Here is a 16,251-nt window from a genome sequence, read left to right as displayed (position 1 = left end):
CTCCAGTCTGTGCCCACCTGCCCACACGGCCCATGACCTGAGTTTCCATGGTCCTCTTCCCTCTGTGTGTGTCTGTGTTCCCAACTTCCTCTCTTTTTAAAAGGACACCAGTCATTGCATGACAGCCCACCCTGATCCCATATGACCTCATTGTAATTTTCTATCTGCAAAGACCTAGTTTCCAAATGTGTCACATTCCCAGGAACTAGGGACCAGGAACATATCTTTTTGAGGGGACACAATTCAACCACCTGCAGTGGCCTTCTCTGGTGCTTGGACACATGTTTTTCAATGAAAGATCACAGGCCAACATCTGGGACAGTCTTTATTGGAGCTTGGAATGTCATAGCAATTCACCTGACTCAGAGGCAAGAAAATGAGCAGCAACAGTGGTGGACACCCAGCAGAGGGGACATCCAGACTACATTAAGGACCCCTGCTTGCCTGCAAGCAGGACACAGTACGCACGCGCACATGTACACACACACACACACACACACACACACACACACACTCCTACACAACTTTACACTCACACCTGCTCACTCCTTCCTCGTGGGCCTGAGGCCAGGCATCTCAGACTACCCCCTCCCCCAGCCCACCCGCCTCTGGAGAGGACTCATTCACTTTGGGGCATCTGCGGAGCTGAGACTGAGGGGAACCACTTGAGGATCAGGGACCAAGGAGCTGGTGGAAGCTGCAGGCATTTTGCAGTTTGGGAGGAGAGGATGCAGGAGGGTAGGGATGGCCAGGGACCAGCCACAGGAAACTGGAGGAGACCCTGCTGGACTTTCTCCAGGGCAAGGGGAGAAGATGCTGGAGACAGGGCAGGTGGAAGGAAAAGCTGTCTCCTCTCCTTCACTTGAACCTCGCAGCAGGGGCCAGCGCCCTGGGCGCAGGAAGCCTGGGGGGCATCAAGGGGTCCCCTGTGTCCTAGGAAGGCACTGAAATGGGGAGCAGATCCTGGGAGCCTAGAGTCTCCTCCAAGCACTCCAAGGGGGACAAGGAAGGGGGTGACAGAGCGAGAAGGGTCGCACATGCCAGTTGTTGAGGCAACAAGACTGGGGAAGCATGGATTCTGCTTCTTACCCCAACAGTGGGGCTGGGCGTGTGCTGAGTTGCAGCCCTCTGGCCAGCAGAGGGAAAGGGCCAGAGCCAGGGCATCCCCTTTGGTCTCAAGGGCAGTGAGGGGGAGCCCGGCCTCACCCATGTGTCCGTGGTCGAGAGTGGGGGCAGGAGAAGTGAGGACCAGGGCCTCCTGCCCCCAGAGCCAGGGCTACCATAGCACAGCCCCATCCAGGTTCCCATAGCCCGGCTCGGCGCGCAGCCTCCAGTATGTGTTGTTGGTCACCCACCACTCCTTGCCACTGCTGTCCGTCTGCCGCCTGTCGGGGGGGAGAGGGCCATGGGTGTGAGCAGGGGACCAGCAGAACAAAGGCAGAACCCTGAAGCACTGCATCCGAAGGTTGCCCTACCCCACCCTGAGCGGGAAGGGGCTTCAGAGAGGGGCAGAGGCCGGTGCGGCACCTGAAGAAGCGGGCCTGGTGGACAATGTTGTTCTCCTCCATCACTCTTCGCCTGTCTCGCTGGAGCTGCTCGATCCTTCTCTTCTGCGCCTCTGCGGCCTGGATGTTCCCCTCCTCCAGGTACCTGATGACCCAGATGGCCATAAGTGGAGCTGCCAGCCCAGGGACTCTCAAAGCCTAGGCCTCTGTCTCCTTCCCAGCTCTGAGCTCTGTCCCCCAAACAGGCCCCATTTCCCTGAGGCAACTCTGAAGCACCAGCTCTGAACTTGCCAAGGCCCTAGCAGTGGGGAGTGGGCCCAGGGCTCCAGGGACACCCTGACTGGCACTGACCTCTGGTCAGGCCGGAGCCGCGTGTCTGTGGACGGCAGTGTCCGTTTCAGTTCGGCCGTCAGTTCGTTCAGCTCCAGGGCAAACTGAGTGAAGCCGAAGTTTCGCTCATGGTCTGGGGGCATTGAGTCTGGAGGAGAGGCAAGGGGCTGGGCAAGTGGACTGTGCCACAGCTGTCCCCACCCCTGCCCAGCCTTCCCTGCCCATCTCACTTACTGGGTTTCCAGATGCACTGACCACCTGGGGGAGGACCCCGGTACAGCCCCTCGTGCCACTTTCCAAATAGTCGGTGGAGGACACGGCCACTCCGGCTGAGCACGGCACCTTGCACCTCGTGGACATTGGAACTCCAGTACTTGGCCTGGGGTGGAGAAGGTGGGGTCCTAAGGGGGTGTCTCTTACCTTACCCAGGGTAACCACAAAAGAAGAACCTGCTGGGGGTGAACAGGAACGGTCAAGGTGACATGTCTACCTTGCAGAAGGTGATCTTGCAGTGGCAGGAGCTGTCCTGTGTGTTTCGGATAAGTACCTCCCCATAGTGCTCAATCCAGCGCTGGCCACTCAGGATGTTGTGAATGCAGGATGTCACCTTGTTCCATTCAAAGTGGTCTCCAAACCTGAGAGAGACAGGGCATGGGAGGGGAGTGGTGGCCCTGGGGAACAAGTGGCCAGAGGCAGGAGGGCACCTGTCTCTCTGGAGCAGGTCACCTGAGTCTGTGGAAGGAACCTCTAGGATCCTAGTGCCAGCTCTGCAGTGAGAGATGACTTATCTAAAAAGCAAAGTCACCTTCACAGAATGCTTTCAGTGAACTTGACTCCTTTACGAAGCTCCTCAGTGCCTAGGTAATGCATATAAAAATACAGACAGGCTCCCTGTCACTATGAATAAGCCTCCTTCTTTCTGACTTCAGTACCCCACCTATAAATTGAGCTAGATGATGCCACATCCCCCTCCCTTTATTTCTTATTTAGAGACAGGGTGTTACTATGTTGCTTAGGGCCTTGCTAATTTGCTGAGGCTGGCTTTGAACTTGCCATCCTCCTGCCTCAGCCTCCGGAGCCACTGGGATCACAGGAGTGTACCACAGCTCCAAATGTGCTTTGTGACCCATCAGTCTGGACATCCCTTTAGGTTCCTCTGTGTATGTGTATGCACTTACTGGCTTGAAGACTCAATGCATTTCTCACTATATCAAGGTCAAAAAATTGTGAAAGACACTGAGTCAGAGGACTCCGTGGGCCCTCCCAGCCTTACTGTCCTAAGGCTTCTCCCTCCCCTTCCTTCCTTTATGGCAGCTGTTGCACATAGAGCGGTTAAACCTGCACACACTGTCACCTGCAGCAGCAGCAGCTTGAAGCCAGACCGTCCTTCCTGTCCTGAATGCCTGCCCCATTCCCATCTCCAGCCCAGAGGATACCAGCTGCTGAGAGTCACAGTACTCACCTGGGCAGGCTGACATTGACTGTCCCCACAGGCACAATCTCCAGGGATTTGCCCCAGAACTTGTTCTTCCACTTCATGTCTGCAGTTGGATTGGGGGAGGGAGAAGGGACAGCAGAAATAAGGCCAGAGAGTGTCCCAGACCCTCCCTGGCTGCCCTTTCCCCAGGTCCACCTGCACCTGCCCCCTCACCTTGCCAGAAGACGAAGTTCTCTGACTCTGCGTGGCATGCCGAGATGGGGGGGTGGTGGGAGACCTTGGAGAGCAAATAAGTTCCCTTGAGGCTGTCCCTAAGGAGCTTGGGGTCTGCTCCTGACATCAGGGTCCCTCAATGTCCCTTACCCCCACCCCATTTCCCTGTGAACTAGAGGATCAGTTAGTTCCAGGTCTCTTCATTCCCGTCATCCTTGGCTACCACCAAATCCACATCTTTTTCTCCCCACGGAACCTGTCTGTTTTCCCTCTCACCCACTCACTCCCCTTGGGAGCTCTCCTGGCACCCTCTCTATGGTGCCCTTGAGAAACCCGGCTCAGACGGAAATATTCCCCCAACCATGCCCAGCAGAACCTCCACCCCTATCGGAAACAGCCCCCCGGAGGACCCTCTGCCCTCATCTTCCCCTCCCGTGGACGCTAATCACACCCTGCCCTTCCACCCCACTCCTTTGGACACACCTGGCCTCGTCCTCACTTGGGATAGCTCCACATCTGGGACCTTAAACTCTAACATCCCACAGCCACCCTCCTCATCTCTCTACCCAGTCCTGTCACCCATGGCTCCGGCCAAGACTTTCCTGTCCCCAAGGGCTCTGCTCTGTCAACCCTATACTGCGTCCTCCTACCAATGCCTACACCTTGTCACTTACTGCCCTCAATGGCCTGCTTCCAGCACTCACCAGGAATGCCAGGAGCACAGTGTCCTCTGATCTCACTCCCAACACAACCCTCAGTGGGAAGCTGAGAATTGACGTGCTTCTACCTCTGGCCCCACATCCTCCAGCAATCCCACAAGGACCCAGGCCCAAGTCAGCCCCTTTGGACACTTGTACCCCCACAGCCAGGAAGAACAGAGCTGAAGAAGACAACTCCTCAAGCCCAGGGCTGCCCGCCAGCCCCTCCCAGGCCCTTCTCCCTGGGACCTCCGCCACACCCCTCCCGCTCCCTCTTCCACACCTTCTGTCCTTCCCTCTATTTTTCTTCTTCTCTCTGAATAGAAAGAATCTCCTGTTTCTCCAATCTTAAAAAATAGTAAGCCTTCCCTTCCTAGACCAGCACATTTCTGCTCATCCCTGTATAAAACATTTCTGGGAAGATGTTAGTGGCAGATGTCCCCTCCATGGGTTGGGAAGGGACACTTGTTTCCTATTGTATTATGTAAAATATTCACCACCTTTTTTTTTTTTTCAGTACAGGGATTGAACCACTGAGCTATATCTCCACCCCTTTTTATTTTGAGACAGAGTCTCACTAAGTTGCTTAGGGCCTCACTAAGTTGCTTGAGGCTGGCTTTGAACTTGTGATTCTCCTGCCTCAGCCTCCCAAGCCGCTGGGATTATAGGCATGCACCATGGTGCCTGATACTGTCTTTTTAAAAACCCTTAAAATCTAAACAAACAAGCAAATTGCCTCAACCTTTCATCTTCCCTCTAGTGGTCTCTCTTTCTCTCCTCTTTCCCTCATGGTGACATTTTTTGGAAATAGCCTATATTTTTCTCTACTTTTTAAAAAATATTTATTTGTGTTTAATTGTAGTTGGACACAGATCTTTATTTTATTTATTTATTTTATGTAGTGCTGAGGATCGAACCCAGGGCCTTGCAGGTGCTAGGCGAGCGCTCTACCACTGAGCCACAACTCTAGCCCCTCTCTACTTTTTTTCAAACCTTCACTTAACATCCTCTGTAATCCATTCACTGCCCTACCCTTTCTCTAAAACCATCTTTATTCAGAAAGCTACTGATGCCCCCCAGGTCCCATGGACCACCCATTCTCCTGCCCAGACACACCAGAGAGAGCCTGGATCTTCTCCCGCCCTGTAAGCTGGTGACTCCCCAGTCTACTAGCTCTGCTCAGCACTCTCTGAGGAGTTTCAGGCCCACTGACCAGTTCTACTGGACATCTCTCTTTGGAAGTCGAGCCCATTGAATGATGATGATGAGGCTACCTAGCCTTCTCCCTCATTGGCCACATCTCCATCCCCTACACATAAGAATATCTGCTGACTACTGAGTCCTGTCAAGAGCAGCACATAAATAGTTTTTGAACTTAATATGCCATAACCCAAGTGCAGGCTGTCATCAGCTCTTATGAAGATGACTTTAATGGCCTCCTAATGGCCTCCACCAACCAGCATAGATCACCAAGGTGTTTTTTACACAAAGCAGCTCTAAGAAGTCACTTTACTGTTTATATCTTCCACGACTCCCACTGTCTTCAGGATTTAGAAACAAATGAAAAGCCAAACCTCTCCTTACCTTCACCAATAGGGCTCCTCAGGATCTGGCCTGTCTCTAACCTTCCAGCCCTATCTCTCACCTTCCTGAACAGGAGCCACCTATTCCTTTATGCTGACCGGAACGTCCAGTCTCCCACAACCCCCACCCACACCCCACTGGTACCCATCCTTCAAGATCAAGTTCAAGATCACCCCTGAGGGGTGCCTTTCCAAGTCTGCAGGATGCCCTCTACACCTGTTTCAGGTCCACTTCCCACTTGGAGTTGACAGCTCCCCAGCACAGAATCCTCCACCTGCCTGGCACAGGGACCCTGCCCCATGCTCCTCTCCATGTTCTGGCCCCACTGGCCCCAGCTTCTGGACCCTGAAGTACAGGTCCTCCCCTGCCCAGCTCCTGGAGGCTGGCCCCCTCACCCTGGGCCCACACCTGCTCGCTGATGAAGCGGAAGCCCCGGTCAGGCCGTTCACATTCGTAGGTCTCGCCCAGTACAGGGTTGAAGGGCTTGCAGCCTGCTCGGTGGTACGTGGAAGAGTAGGCAGAGACGGCGAAGGCCGCAATGTATACCTGCAGGAAAGCAGGGGCAGTGTCACCATGGTTGGTGACTCAGAGGAGGGCCCAGGGAAGGGACACCCCTCTCTGCAAGCAAAGTCTGGGGTCTTGAGATGGAACTTCAGCAGCAAGGATCAGCCCATTTGGGATTTCTGGGGGACAGGGTCTCCAGGGAGGAAGAAGTGGCCCTGGGGCAGGTACCATGCGCTCGCAGGGGTCAGCCATGTGGCTGGCCTGGTCCAGGAGGCTGCTGTACTCCAGCTCCTCGCAGAGCCGCTGCAGCGTGTTGAGCGGCTCGTTTAGCTGCACGGGCATCGACACCTTGGACAGGTCTTTGCCGATGTTGTTGCGCAGGATGTTCCACAGGCTCACGTCAGCCCCCGGCCCGCTGGCGGCTGGCAGGCAGCGGCGGCGAGGGGGCCCTGCAGCTCTCGCTGGAACACACCCTCCTGGGGCCCATCCCAGCCAAGTCACTCTCCCTCTAGATACTGGCATCCCAGACGCACAGGCCCACAGGCCAGTCCACCAGTCCACACAGGATGCCTCCCAACCTTGGGGGGAGTTGCTGGGTTGTAGATCTGCTCAGTTCCCAGGCCCGGGTCTCCACCCACTGTGGGCTGGGTGACTAGGATCTGCTGACAAGCTCCCAGGGGTTCAGGCAGGGAGCAGGGCTTCAAACTACCCAGGGGGACAATTCCACTGCCAGACACTGTGCCCCAGAAACCATGGCCAAGTTACACTCACACACACATATACACACACACCCTTTTATAAACACAGAAGCAAATGTCCAGACACAGACTATTCAGCCCCTTTTATAGGAGACAAAATAGACTCCAAGAAGCAAAATGACGGGTCCAAAAGTACTCTAATAAAAAGTGGCAAAGTGGGTGGGGTGGGGTGGTACACGCCTGTAATCCCAGTGACTTGGGAGACTGAAGCAGGACGAGTTCAAAACCAGCCTCAGTGAAAGCAAGACACTAAGCAACTAGTGAGACCCTGTCTCTAAAATACAGGGATGTGGCTCAGGGCTTGAGTGTCCCTGAGTTCAACCTCTGGTGCCAAAAAAAAGTGGGACCTTCTGCTCTCTGTCAGGCCTGTTTGTAGGCCTTCCCAGCCCACAGGAACAGAGGCCAGCACCAAGTCTGAGCCTGGCTCTCCACCCTGAGCTGCTTCTGGAATATTTTCCAGCTGTGGCTTAGACTTTCTCAGCTCAGGGGTCATGCTGGGGTCAGCACCCAAAGCCATTAGCCCACCCATCACCACAAGGGACTGGTCTGCATGAGTCCGAGAGCCACAAGCAAATGCAATTCCTCTACCCACCCACACCCCACATCCACATGCCCGCCTGGCACCTCTCTGATAGCGCTCAGCTCCCCTGAGGTCCAGCACCTCTTCCGACAGGCTGGTGGTAATCTCACTGGTGCATGATTCTTCCTCTTCCTCAGAGCCCTGGGCCAGAAGAGATGACAGGCTGGGCAGACTGTGTCTCTCAGGGCAGCTGGGCAGTGCCCAGGGCCTGGCAAGAATCTGCCCAGCTAGCACTCTGATGGGAAGGGGAAGAGAAGGTATTGGGGGATGAGAGCTCTGAACCCTAAGACATTGCCCCAGGAGGACTGGCATTGTGGACTGTGCCCAGCTGCCTTGGAGGGACAGCGCCTAGCCCTACCACTGGTGAGGGTAGGAGAACTAAGGAACCTGGCAGAAGAGAAGGGAATCTGGGGACTGCTGAGATTTAGGGTGTAAGGAGACCTGGAGTCAAGGGGGTGCTGAAGCTGAAATGGGTCACAGGGAGATGACTAGGGTGGGAATTGAGGCAGCAATGTCAGAGGACCCAAGGGGGATAAAACATGCCAAACTCGGTCTCCAGCAGAGATTTCTGAGCAAAACCATACAAGCCCCAATAGATGTGGATGTGTTCCCAGAGATAGCAGCCAAGGTGGTGAGAAAGGACTCAGGAATCTAGATCCTAGTCCCTCTGGACTCACCCGTACCTTCCCAATTTCCCTTCCCCCTCACTGCCGGCCTTCCTCCTCCCTCACCTCATTCTCTGAAGAACTGGCGGAAAGGAGAACTTCACAGGCATCGAAGAACTCCGTGTGGGAATCAGCAAGGGACAGGATGCTACTCTGGGATAGTTGGGGGGTCAGCTCTCGCCCCTTCATGTACAGAGCTTCTTGCTGTGGGAGCCAAGGGAGGGTCAGGCCATGGTGGAAAGCCAGGCAAGACTCACTTTTGCTCAACACTCCCTTGAGAGGAAAGCACTATGGGGACATCCACTGATTCTGCCATCTGCAGACCAGGAGAGGCAGGGGCAATGTGCAGGACGCAAGAGTGTAGAGGACCAACCCCAGCTGCGGGGGAGGTGACCCGGTTCCATAGTAACTGCATGCACTTCCTGGCCACCAACTCTGAGCTCTGCTGCAAATCCTTTTCCTGTATCAACCCACTCAATACTGACACCCATCCTGTGCAAAGGTGCATTTTTTACCTCCACTTTGTAGGTTAGGATAGTGAGGCTCAGGCCAAAAAGCTGGCACGCAGCGGAGCCGGATTCAGACCCACAGAGTCCAGTCCCAGAGTCTGTTCAGCCTGGCCATAACTGTGGGAGCCTGGGCCCATCAATTCGATTGTTTGGGTCTCAGTTTTGTCATATGGTAGGTGAGAGCCACCACCTTATGAACTCTGAATTCAAAACAAAGCATACTACATCTGTAAGGATGGGTCAAGGGTGGCCGTGTCCACATTGCGTGAAAAACGTTGGAGCCAGGACTTCTGGACTTTGTTTTCAGGCTAAAACCCAACCTTGCCCAACACCCTGGCCTTCGCTCCTGTAGTGAAGAAGGTGCAGGGGAGATGGCCTGAAGCCCGCCCTGGCTCCTCACCTCCTCGGGGTTGAGGGAACTGAAGGAATCTGCAGTGGTATCTGAGGAGATGGACAGTGAGTGGAGGCGCCTCTGCCCAGCTGGGGCCTCAGAGACCTGAGGAGGAAGGTGAGGGACAGGGTGAAGGAGGAGAAAGTCTTCCCAGCCCTGCCACCCTCCTCTCTGCAGAGATGGCCTCTGTCAAACCCCCAGCCCTAGCGCAGACCTGCTGTTGGACTGGAGGCCTGAAGTCCTCAGCCTCAAGCCCTGGCCCTGACCACCTGCCCTGTCCCCAAGGCTCACCCCCATCCTTGACAGCTCTGAACCCTGGTGCAGGTCCCTCAGTCGGTCCCGTTCGGTGGTGAGGGCAGCCAGAACACTGCTGAGGGAAGTGTGCACTGTCGGGGGCAGGGCAGGCCATCAGACTCCTCGCCCTCTACCTCCTGCTCCTCACCACCCCCTAGATTGCACTCACCCTTCTGGGCCAGGGCCCAGAAACTGCGCTGCAGGTGGGCATAGTCTTGGGGTGGCAGCCCACGGGAGCCAGAGGAGTCCCGAGACTCCAGGTAGCGAGACAGGTTGGGAACAGAGCCATGGAGACGACCAACCTGCAGGTGAAAGGGAGGGAGTAGATGGAAGCTTCCTCCCGGGGATCCTGCCCCGGCAACTGGGGTCCTCACGCCACCTCACCCGTCCAATGGTGTCGTCCTTGGCAAAGCTTTGTGTGCACCACATGCGGCTGGTCCGTTTTCCTTTCTTGGGTCTCTCAGTTGTCACTGAGGCCTTGCAAGTTGAGGAGGGAGAAGTTTCACTCACAGGGTGGGGAAAGGGGGCAACCCGGGGAGAGGCAGACACCACAAAAGAGGGCACAGATCATGCTAGGCACCCAGGTACCATCCCCAGGGAAGTGACATCTCAGAGGAAGAAGCGAGGGCCGGGGAAACTCCAGCAATATAGAGGAAGGGAGGCCCGCCCCAGGGAGGTGATGGGGGTGAAGCCCTGTCTCCTCCCCCATCCTTACCTGGTGTGTGGGAATCACAGGGGCAGAGGGGATCCGGTGCAGGGACTCCAGGCTCTGGAGGAGTCTGTGTAACTCCTGGAGCTTCCCCTGACACTCAGAGAGTGCTGATGGAGAATAAAGGAGGACACTGCTCCAATGCCAGCCAGACCCCCCATCTGTCCCTCAGCTTCCTTTCTCCTCCAAAATGTCACCAGCCACCACAGAGACCCTGACACTGCTCCTCTTCCCTGCTCAAGATCCCAAAGCTCCATGGTGTGGCCTCCCTGGTTTCTACCCTGTCTGCAGACAACCTCTCAGCTCCTCTAGCCACACATAGGCCCTATGCCCTGCCACTCTCCTCACTGGGTGCACACTTTCCTCCCCAGGCCAACACCACACCTCCCTATTGCAGGAACCCGATTCTAGAGGACATCCCCGCCCGGCACTACAGCTCAGGATTCTTCCCTGCACGGGTGTTCACTGTCCTCCTTGTCAGGAATCCTGGTCATGCATCCATGTCTGTCTATGGGCCTAGGACACAAGCCCCACCATCCTTTGTAAGATTGGGGCTCCTCCAAGTAGGTTCAAGGAGACTCGACCACCTTGGAGGCAGAGGCCATCTCCCCCATCAGACTGGGGCTCCCTGGGGTAGGGATGGAGATACCATTTTTCCCTCCTGCTGATACCACCTAGACCCGACAGCATGGGTCACACCCACAGAAGCACTTGAGAGGGATCCCTCACCATGAGAGCAGCGGTCTAGCCCGTCACTGTCCCTCAGCCAGGAAGACACCTTCTCCCGAGGTCCAACTCCAGGTAGAGCTGAAGTGCTACCTGCTGTCAGAAGCTGGGTGCCAGGAGCCTGTGTGGTGAACCAAGGGTCGGGAAGGATGGTGCCCACCTTTGTGGGTCTCACAGTTCCCCGGAGCCACCATCTCTGAATCATCACATCCACCCTGCAGCCCATCATACCTTCCGATGAGTGGTGCTGGGCAAGTCCAGGCGCTGGGCCTGGCGGTGGGCACGCAGCTGGGCCACCCAGCTTTGGAACAAGTCCTGGGATTTGATCTGCAGACATGATGGAGAAGGGAGAGTATATTTGAAGGGAGGGCTACTTGCCAGGAGCTATAAGGATTCTGGTCGCAGGCAAATAGTGTCTGTCCCTATAGTGCCCCATTAGTGCAAAGTCCCCTTGCAAGCAGGTGAAGCACAGTCCCCTGTCTGAGCTCTTAGCCCCAGACCTGTTCACATAACAACCAATAGGGGTGGTCTGCTGTTTGATACAATGGCAACTTTCTTTTTGTCAAATTCAGGAAAAGACCTTGAGCTCCACAGACTCTCAGCCCCTATGTCTTCGTGCCCAGCACCTCTCCTAGGCAGAAGGCCATAATATTCCCTGGTTCCCAGGATGTTACCTTGAGATGGTAGATGTTGTCCTCAGTGTCAAGGTCAATGCGCTGGGCCTTTTTGTTGATGGACATGACTGATAGGCGGACATCAATGGAGCCATGGAACTTCCCCTTGGTGATCTTGAGTAGAAGGTTGGTGAGAGGACTGGTTTTAGTGTCTCTGGGCCACAAAACCACCATCTCCCTAATACCACTCTAGGCTCAAGGGTCAGGCAGTAATTCACCCCCAGGTCCAAGGCACACTATCAGAGGGGGTTGCCAATCATGTTCTATGTACAGAACCCTCCAGTATGTCCAGCCTCACTCTGAGTTAGGAAGCCACAGAGCAAGAACAAATACTCTCCCCCTGGGAATCTGTCTGGAGGAAGGTGGACCCCTCCCCATGGAGAACCTGGGAGTGCAGCCTTCAGTTCCTTGTTGCCAGTATGAGAAAGGTGAAGGGGGAACGCTCTCATTTCTTGGGTAGTTTGTACCAAGGCCTCATCCAGAGGTCTCATGTGCACTATGCCCTTACCAAGAGGGCAGCTCTACCTGGAGGCAAGCATGCTCCCCATCTTAGTGAGGAGGAGGCTGAGGCTCAGGGAAGTACAGTTGTCCCTAAGGTGTCTTTGAGAGAATGGTTCTAGAACCCCCATGATATCAAAATCTGTGGATGCTCAAGCTCCTTATATAAAATGGCCTAGTATTTGCATGTAACCTATGCACATCCTCCTGTGGGCTTTATTATTTGTGTGTGTGTGTTTGTGTGTGTGTGTGTGGTGCTGGGGATGGAGCTGGGCAAGTGCTCTCCTACTGAGCTACACACCAGCCCTGCTCCCATACACTTTAAATCATTTTCAGATTATCGATAATAATTAATACAGTGTCCATGCTGTGTAAATAGTTGTATTGGTGTTTAGGTAGTAGTGACAGGAAAACAAACCTGTACGTTTTCAGTACAGATATAATTTTAAAATACATACATTTTGTGGGAAGGGAGGGAGGAAGTGCTGGGGGATGATATTGGCCAAATTATATTGTATTATCACGTGCATATATGAATATGTAATTTCAAACCCCATCATTATGTACTAATATCATGCACCAATAAAAAAAATGTGGAAAGAGAAAAAAAAAGTACATGTATTTAGATTTGCAGTTGGTTGAATCAGAGAATGAGGAACTAAGGATCCAGAGGGCTGATTATAACTGGCCAGAGGCTGCTCACTCAGCAAATGGTGTACCTGGGACTTGGACCCTGCTCTGGGTTATTCCAGATACCCACTGCCTGCTCAGGGCATCCTGGGGCAGATTCCTCCCAGAACCCAAGCCAGGGCCCTGACTCACATCTTGCCGGGTGGTTGCATAGTGGAGGATCCCATCCTCGAGCACAAAGTACCTCTGTGAAGTCGCCCAGGAGAAGTAAGACCGCGTGGCCCAGAGGACAGAGAACAGAGAAGAGCAAACGCACATAGGCTTTTCTCCTCCATGTGCAAAAGCCTGCGTAGCCAGGCAGCCTCCCCATGCCCTGCACAGCCTACCTTGTGCCAGCCTTTCAGAGGCCACTTTCTCTTCTTGAGCAGGTGACCTTCCTGCCTTTCAGGCTTGACACCTTCTGCTCCCAGCCTGCCCCGAGGCTCCTCCACTACCTCCCACAGCTCAGAGGCCTGCAGTCCAGGGCAGAGGGAGGGAGCTACTGAGCCCACTGCATTGCCTCTGCCCCTCGGGCCCAAGGTAGGCCCACCCATTGCTGCTGCCCCTCAGACCTGCTGCGTGCTGCTAGGCTTCGAGGACTGAGTGCTCTCGGCCAGTGAGGGGGTGTCCCTCTCTTGGAAGTCCATGGAGGAGGGAGAGGCCACTCCCTGCTGAGGATGTAGAGCAGGTCAAAGGGGAAAGATGTCACCTGAACCTGAGGGGGCCCTTGAAACAAGAGAGAGACCCCATTAGTGCTGCCCTTGCTTTCACCTACCCACCTCTGATCCCTCCTGTGCCCTCTGGGAATAAGGGCTCACCTGCCATGCTTCTCCCCCACACCCTGCATCTGTTCCTATGCCACCCTGGGCGGGTCCCCTGCCTACACCCTCTGGTTATGGCTGCTGCTTAGAGAGGTGAACCAGCACACTGCAGACAGGTTGGTGCTGGGAGAAAACCATAAGAAGTGTGCCCAATCCCAGCTTGGGCACACATCCTGGGGCTCCCGGAAACACTAGGTGCTTTCTTGGCAGGATTCCCTGCAGGATGGGGATCAGAGGTAAAGCAGGGAAGTGAAGGAAGAGGCTCTAAGAAGAGACAGAGGGACTCAGATACTGGACAGGCAAGAGTTCAATCCAGCTGTCTCTTTCTCTAGAAACCCTCCACCCCCAGCGCAATGGTGTGGAGACTCCTTTGCCACTATCACCCTGCAGAACACCCATCAAACCCCGATTGGTCTCCATACCCGCAAGTTCTTGGACTCCTGTTTTCTGCTTGGGGAAACTGAGGCCTGAGATAGCCCCTATTTTCCCTTGTGCCTCCTTCCACAAAACATGCCTGTAGGATTCCCACCTCAGTCCCCTCCAAAGCTTCACTATCCTCTTACTATGGCTCCTGAGAAGTACCGCCCACCCAGAGAGAGCAGGACACTGGGCTGATGGAGACACTGTGGGCGGCAGAAGAGGTGGCCAAGAACATGCCAAGGTCCGCCCAGGTCCCGCAGCAGTGCCCACAGGCGCCCTTGGCACGGGCCCTGGTCATCCTGGCTCCACCAGGAGATCAATAATGCATGAGGCTGTGTGAGTGTGGGGGGGGGGGAGGGGACTGAAGGGGTGAGGATGTCCTAAGGCTGGGGAAGCAGCTCGGACCTTCTTGTGGAGCTAGTAAGCACCTGAGGAGCTGAGGCCGGAGGGGACAGGGACGTGGAAGGGTAAGAGTGGCCAGGAGATCGGGGCTAAGGGCCCAGGGTGCAAGATGCTGAACGGAGGGGAAACTCCTGCATTCTGCCATTGAAAGTTCCCAAACTCTTCCAGTGTTGGGTATCTCTGTGCCCTTGTCCTGGCCTCTGGGATCCTGACCCCTCACAGCTTGCCCGCAGAGGGGGAGATTCTACCATTAGGAAGGAGGGGGTCCAGGGGAGCCAGGCAGGTACCCCCTTGCCACCTCCATTCCCAGCCCTGGATCCAGAGGAGCAGACCCACCAGCTCCAGGTGGGAGGAAGCCCTCCTTGGGAGTGTCAGCTTGTGTCGCGCAGCCCCCTTACCCCAGGGTCCATGGACGCCAGTGCTCCTTGGCCCGCGCACCGCTCTGCCTCTGAGTCACTGTCTCCGAGAGTCACCGGCTCCCTCCTCACAGAGCTGAGCAGTGGCAGCAGCTGCTGCAGGAACCAGGAAGGAAGGAGACGTCGGAGCCTCCCCTCTAGCCGGATCTCCCCACCTTCCCCTCCCCCTGTCGCCTCCTCCCGCCAAGCTCCGGGCGGCCGCTCAGCTCTGCCCCCCTGCTCCCCGGAGGACTCAGGACTGAGTGGACCAACGTGGTTTGGGAATGGGGGCATAGTCCCCACTAGGCACGGTTCCAGACAGATTAGAGGACTGGGGAACTGCTGGCCTCACGCCAGAGTGGTAAAGGATTTGTTCAGACTAGTGTGGCCTTGACCCAAGGGAGCGCCCAAGGCCATTTCCTTATTAACCCTGGCCTCTCATTTTACATCTGAAAATAGATTGCAAAATTTGGAGCTAGGTAAGGTATCAGGTTGACAGGGAAGGGACAGATGCCCCCCTCCTGCCTCCGACACAATAGATAGTGCCAGGAGCATAGTCAGCAGCGCAGTCAGGGGGAGAGGGGACAGTCCATGGCCCCATACTGAAGCTGCTCTCAGGGAGCAAAGCCCCACCATGTCTCTTCAAGAGGGTTCAGAAGTGTCCCTGAAGTGAGACAAATCCCAGAACACAGTGTCTCTGGGCCAGGAGCAGGTCTGGGGCAATAACCCACCAGATACTAAAAAGGGAAGGCAATTTAGACACCCTCACCTGCCTTTCTGAGCACCTCTACCCTTCTGCTAGAGGAATAAGTCCAATTGCTCAAATCTAATTAAAAATTGGCTCTTGAGAAAGATCTAAAATTCATTCAAAAGGATTGACAGATTGACAACTTTAAGTGCAATGAAGCAGCTTTTTGGAAAGAAGTGGGTTTTTAATGATGGCGACTCAGGCAGGTGAAGATAGAATGTGAAGTTCTTTTACAGCCCCAGAAATCATGTGGGTTACTTATCTACCTCACCTTGTCCCCCTGTGGGCTTGGTCACACTTCAGAGTCATGCATCTCTTAGGTATCTGCTGTCCTAGCTCCACAAAGAATCTCAGCACTACTCTAGCCTCCCCAGGACAAGGAGTGTTGTTAATAGCTGGCAGGGTTCTGGAGGCTGGGAGAGCCACTAAGCAGCCCTGGGCAGCACTAGCCAGACGAGCTCTCACATCTAGGAGCCTCAGGGGTCTTTTAATTCACTTCACAGTAATTGGACATCCCTGGGCACCCAGGACAAAATTGGGCACTATGAGTGGTTGGTCCTGGCCCAGGCCATGGAAACACTGCTGCAGATTATCACTGCCAGATATACATATCCAGGACCAAGGACATTGTGGCATTGCTCCAGTCTGGGAAGGAATGCCGAAGAGCCGCCCTCCCGATACATTCTTGGGTTCACCCAGGATGTGCTCCTATAAGGACAA

The 16,251-nt window shown here is 55.0% G+C and overlaps 1 protein-coding gene across 2 annotated transcripts; it reads right to left on the bottom strand.

Moving 5' to 3' along the window:
• Positions 1-314: 314 nt before the first annotated feature.
• OSBPL7 (oxysterol binding protein like 7) lies at positions 315-14,958 on the bottom strand. 2 transcript variants are annotated; one of them, XM_081271002.1, is made up of 23 exons: positions 14,787-14,958; positions 13,318-13,471; positions 13,093-13,218; positions 12,899-12,952; positions 11,579-11,692; positions 11,136-11,231; positions 10,908-11,025; positions 10,185-10,288; positions 9,854-9,946; positions 9,639-9,771; positions 9,467-9,561; positions 9,185-9,280; positions 8,342-8,479; positions 7,655-7,751; positions 6,501-6,748; positions 6,177-6,314; positions 3,487-3,550; positions 3,298-3,376; positions 2,326-2,470; positions 2,070-2,214; positions 1,857-1,983; positions 1,528-1,650; positions 315-1,385 (listed from the first exon to the last, which is right to left on the bottom strand). In XM_081271002.1, exons 2-23 carry the CDS (start codon positions 13,390-13,392, stop codon positions 1,277-1,279), a joined length of 2,517 nt encoding a protein of 838 aa, XP_081127128.1. In that variant the 5' UTR covers positions 13,393-13,471; positions 14,787-14,958; the 3' UTR covers positions 315-1,276. The 2 variants fall into 2 exon arrangements, with proteins under 2 accessions (XP_081127128.1, XP_081127127.1); XM_081271001.1 differs by lacking the exons at positions 13,318-13,471; positions 14,787-14,958 and having other exon boundaries at positions 13,093-13,308.
• Positions 14,959-16,251: the final 1,293 nt, after the last annotated feature.

The sequence above is a fragment of the Spermophilus citellus genome (assembly GCF_964194105.1).
Source record: "Spermophilus citellus genome assembly, chromosome: 17".
Lineage (NCBI taxonomy): Eukaryota > Metazoa > Chordata > Mammalia > Rodentia > Sciuridae > Spermophilus > Spermophilus citellus.
This window is presented reverse-complemented; position numbering and strand designations above follow the sequence as displayed.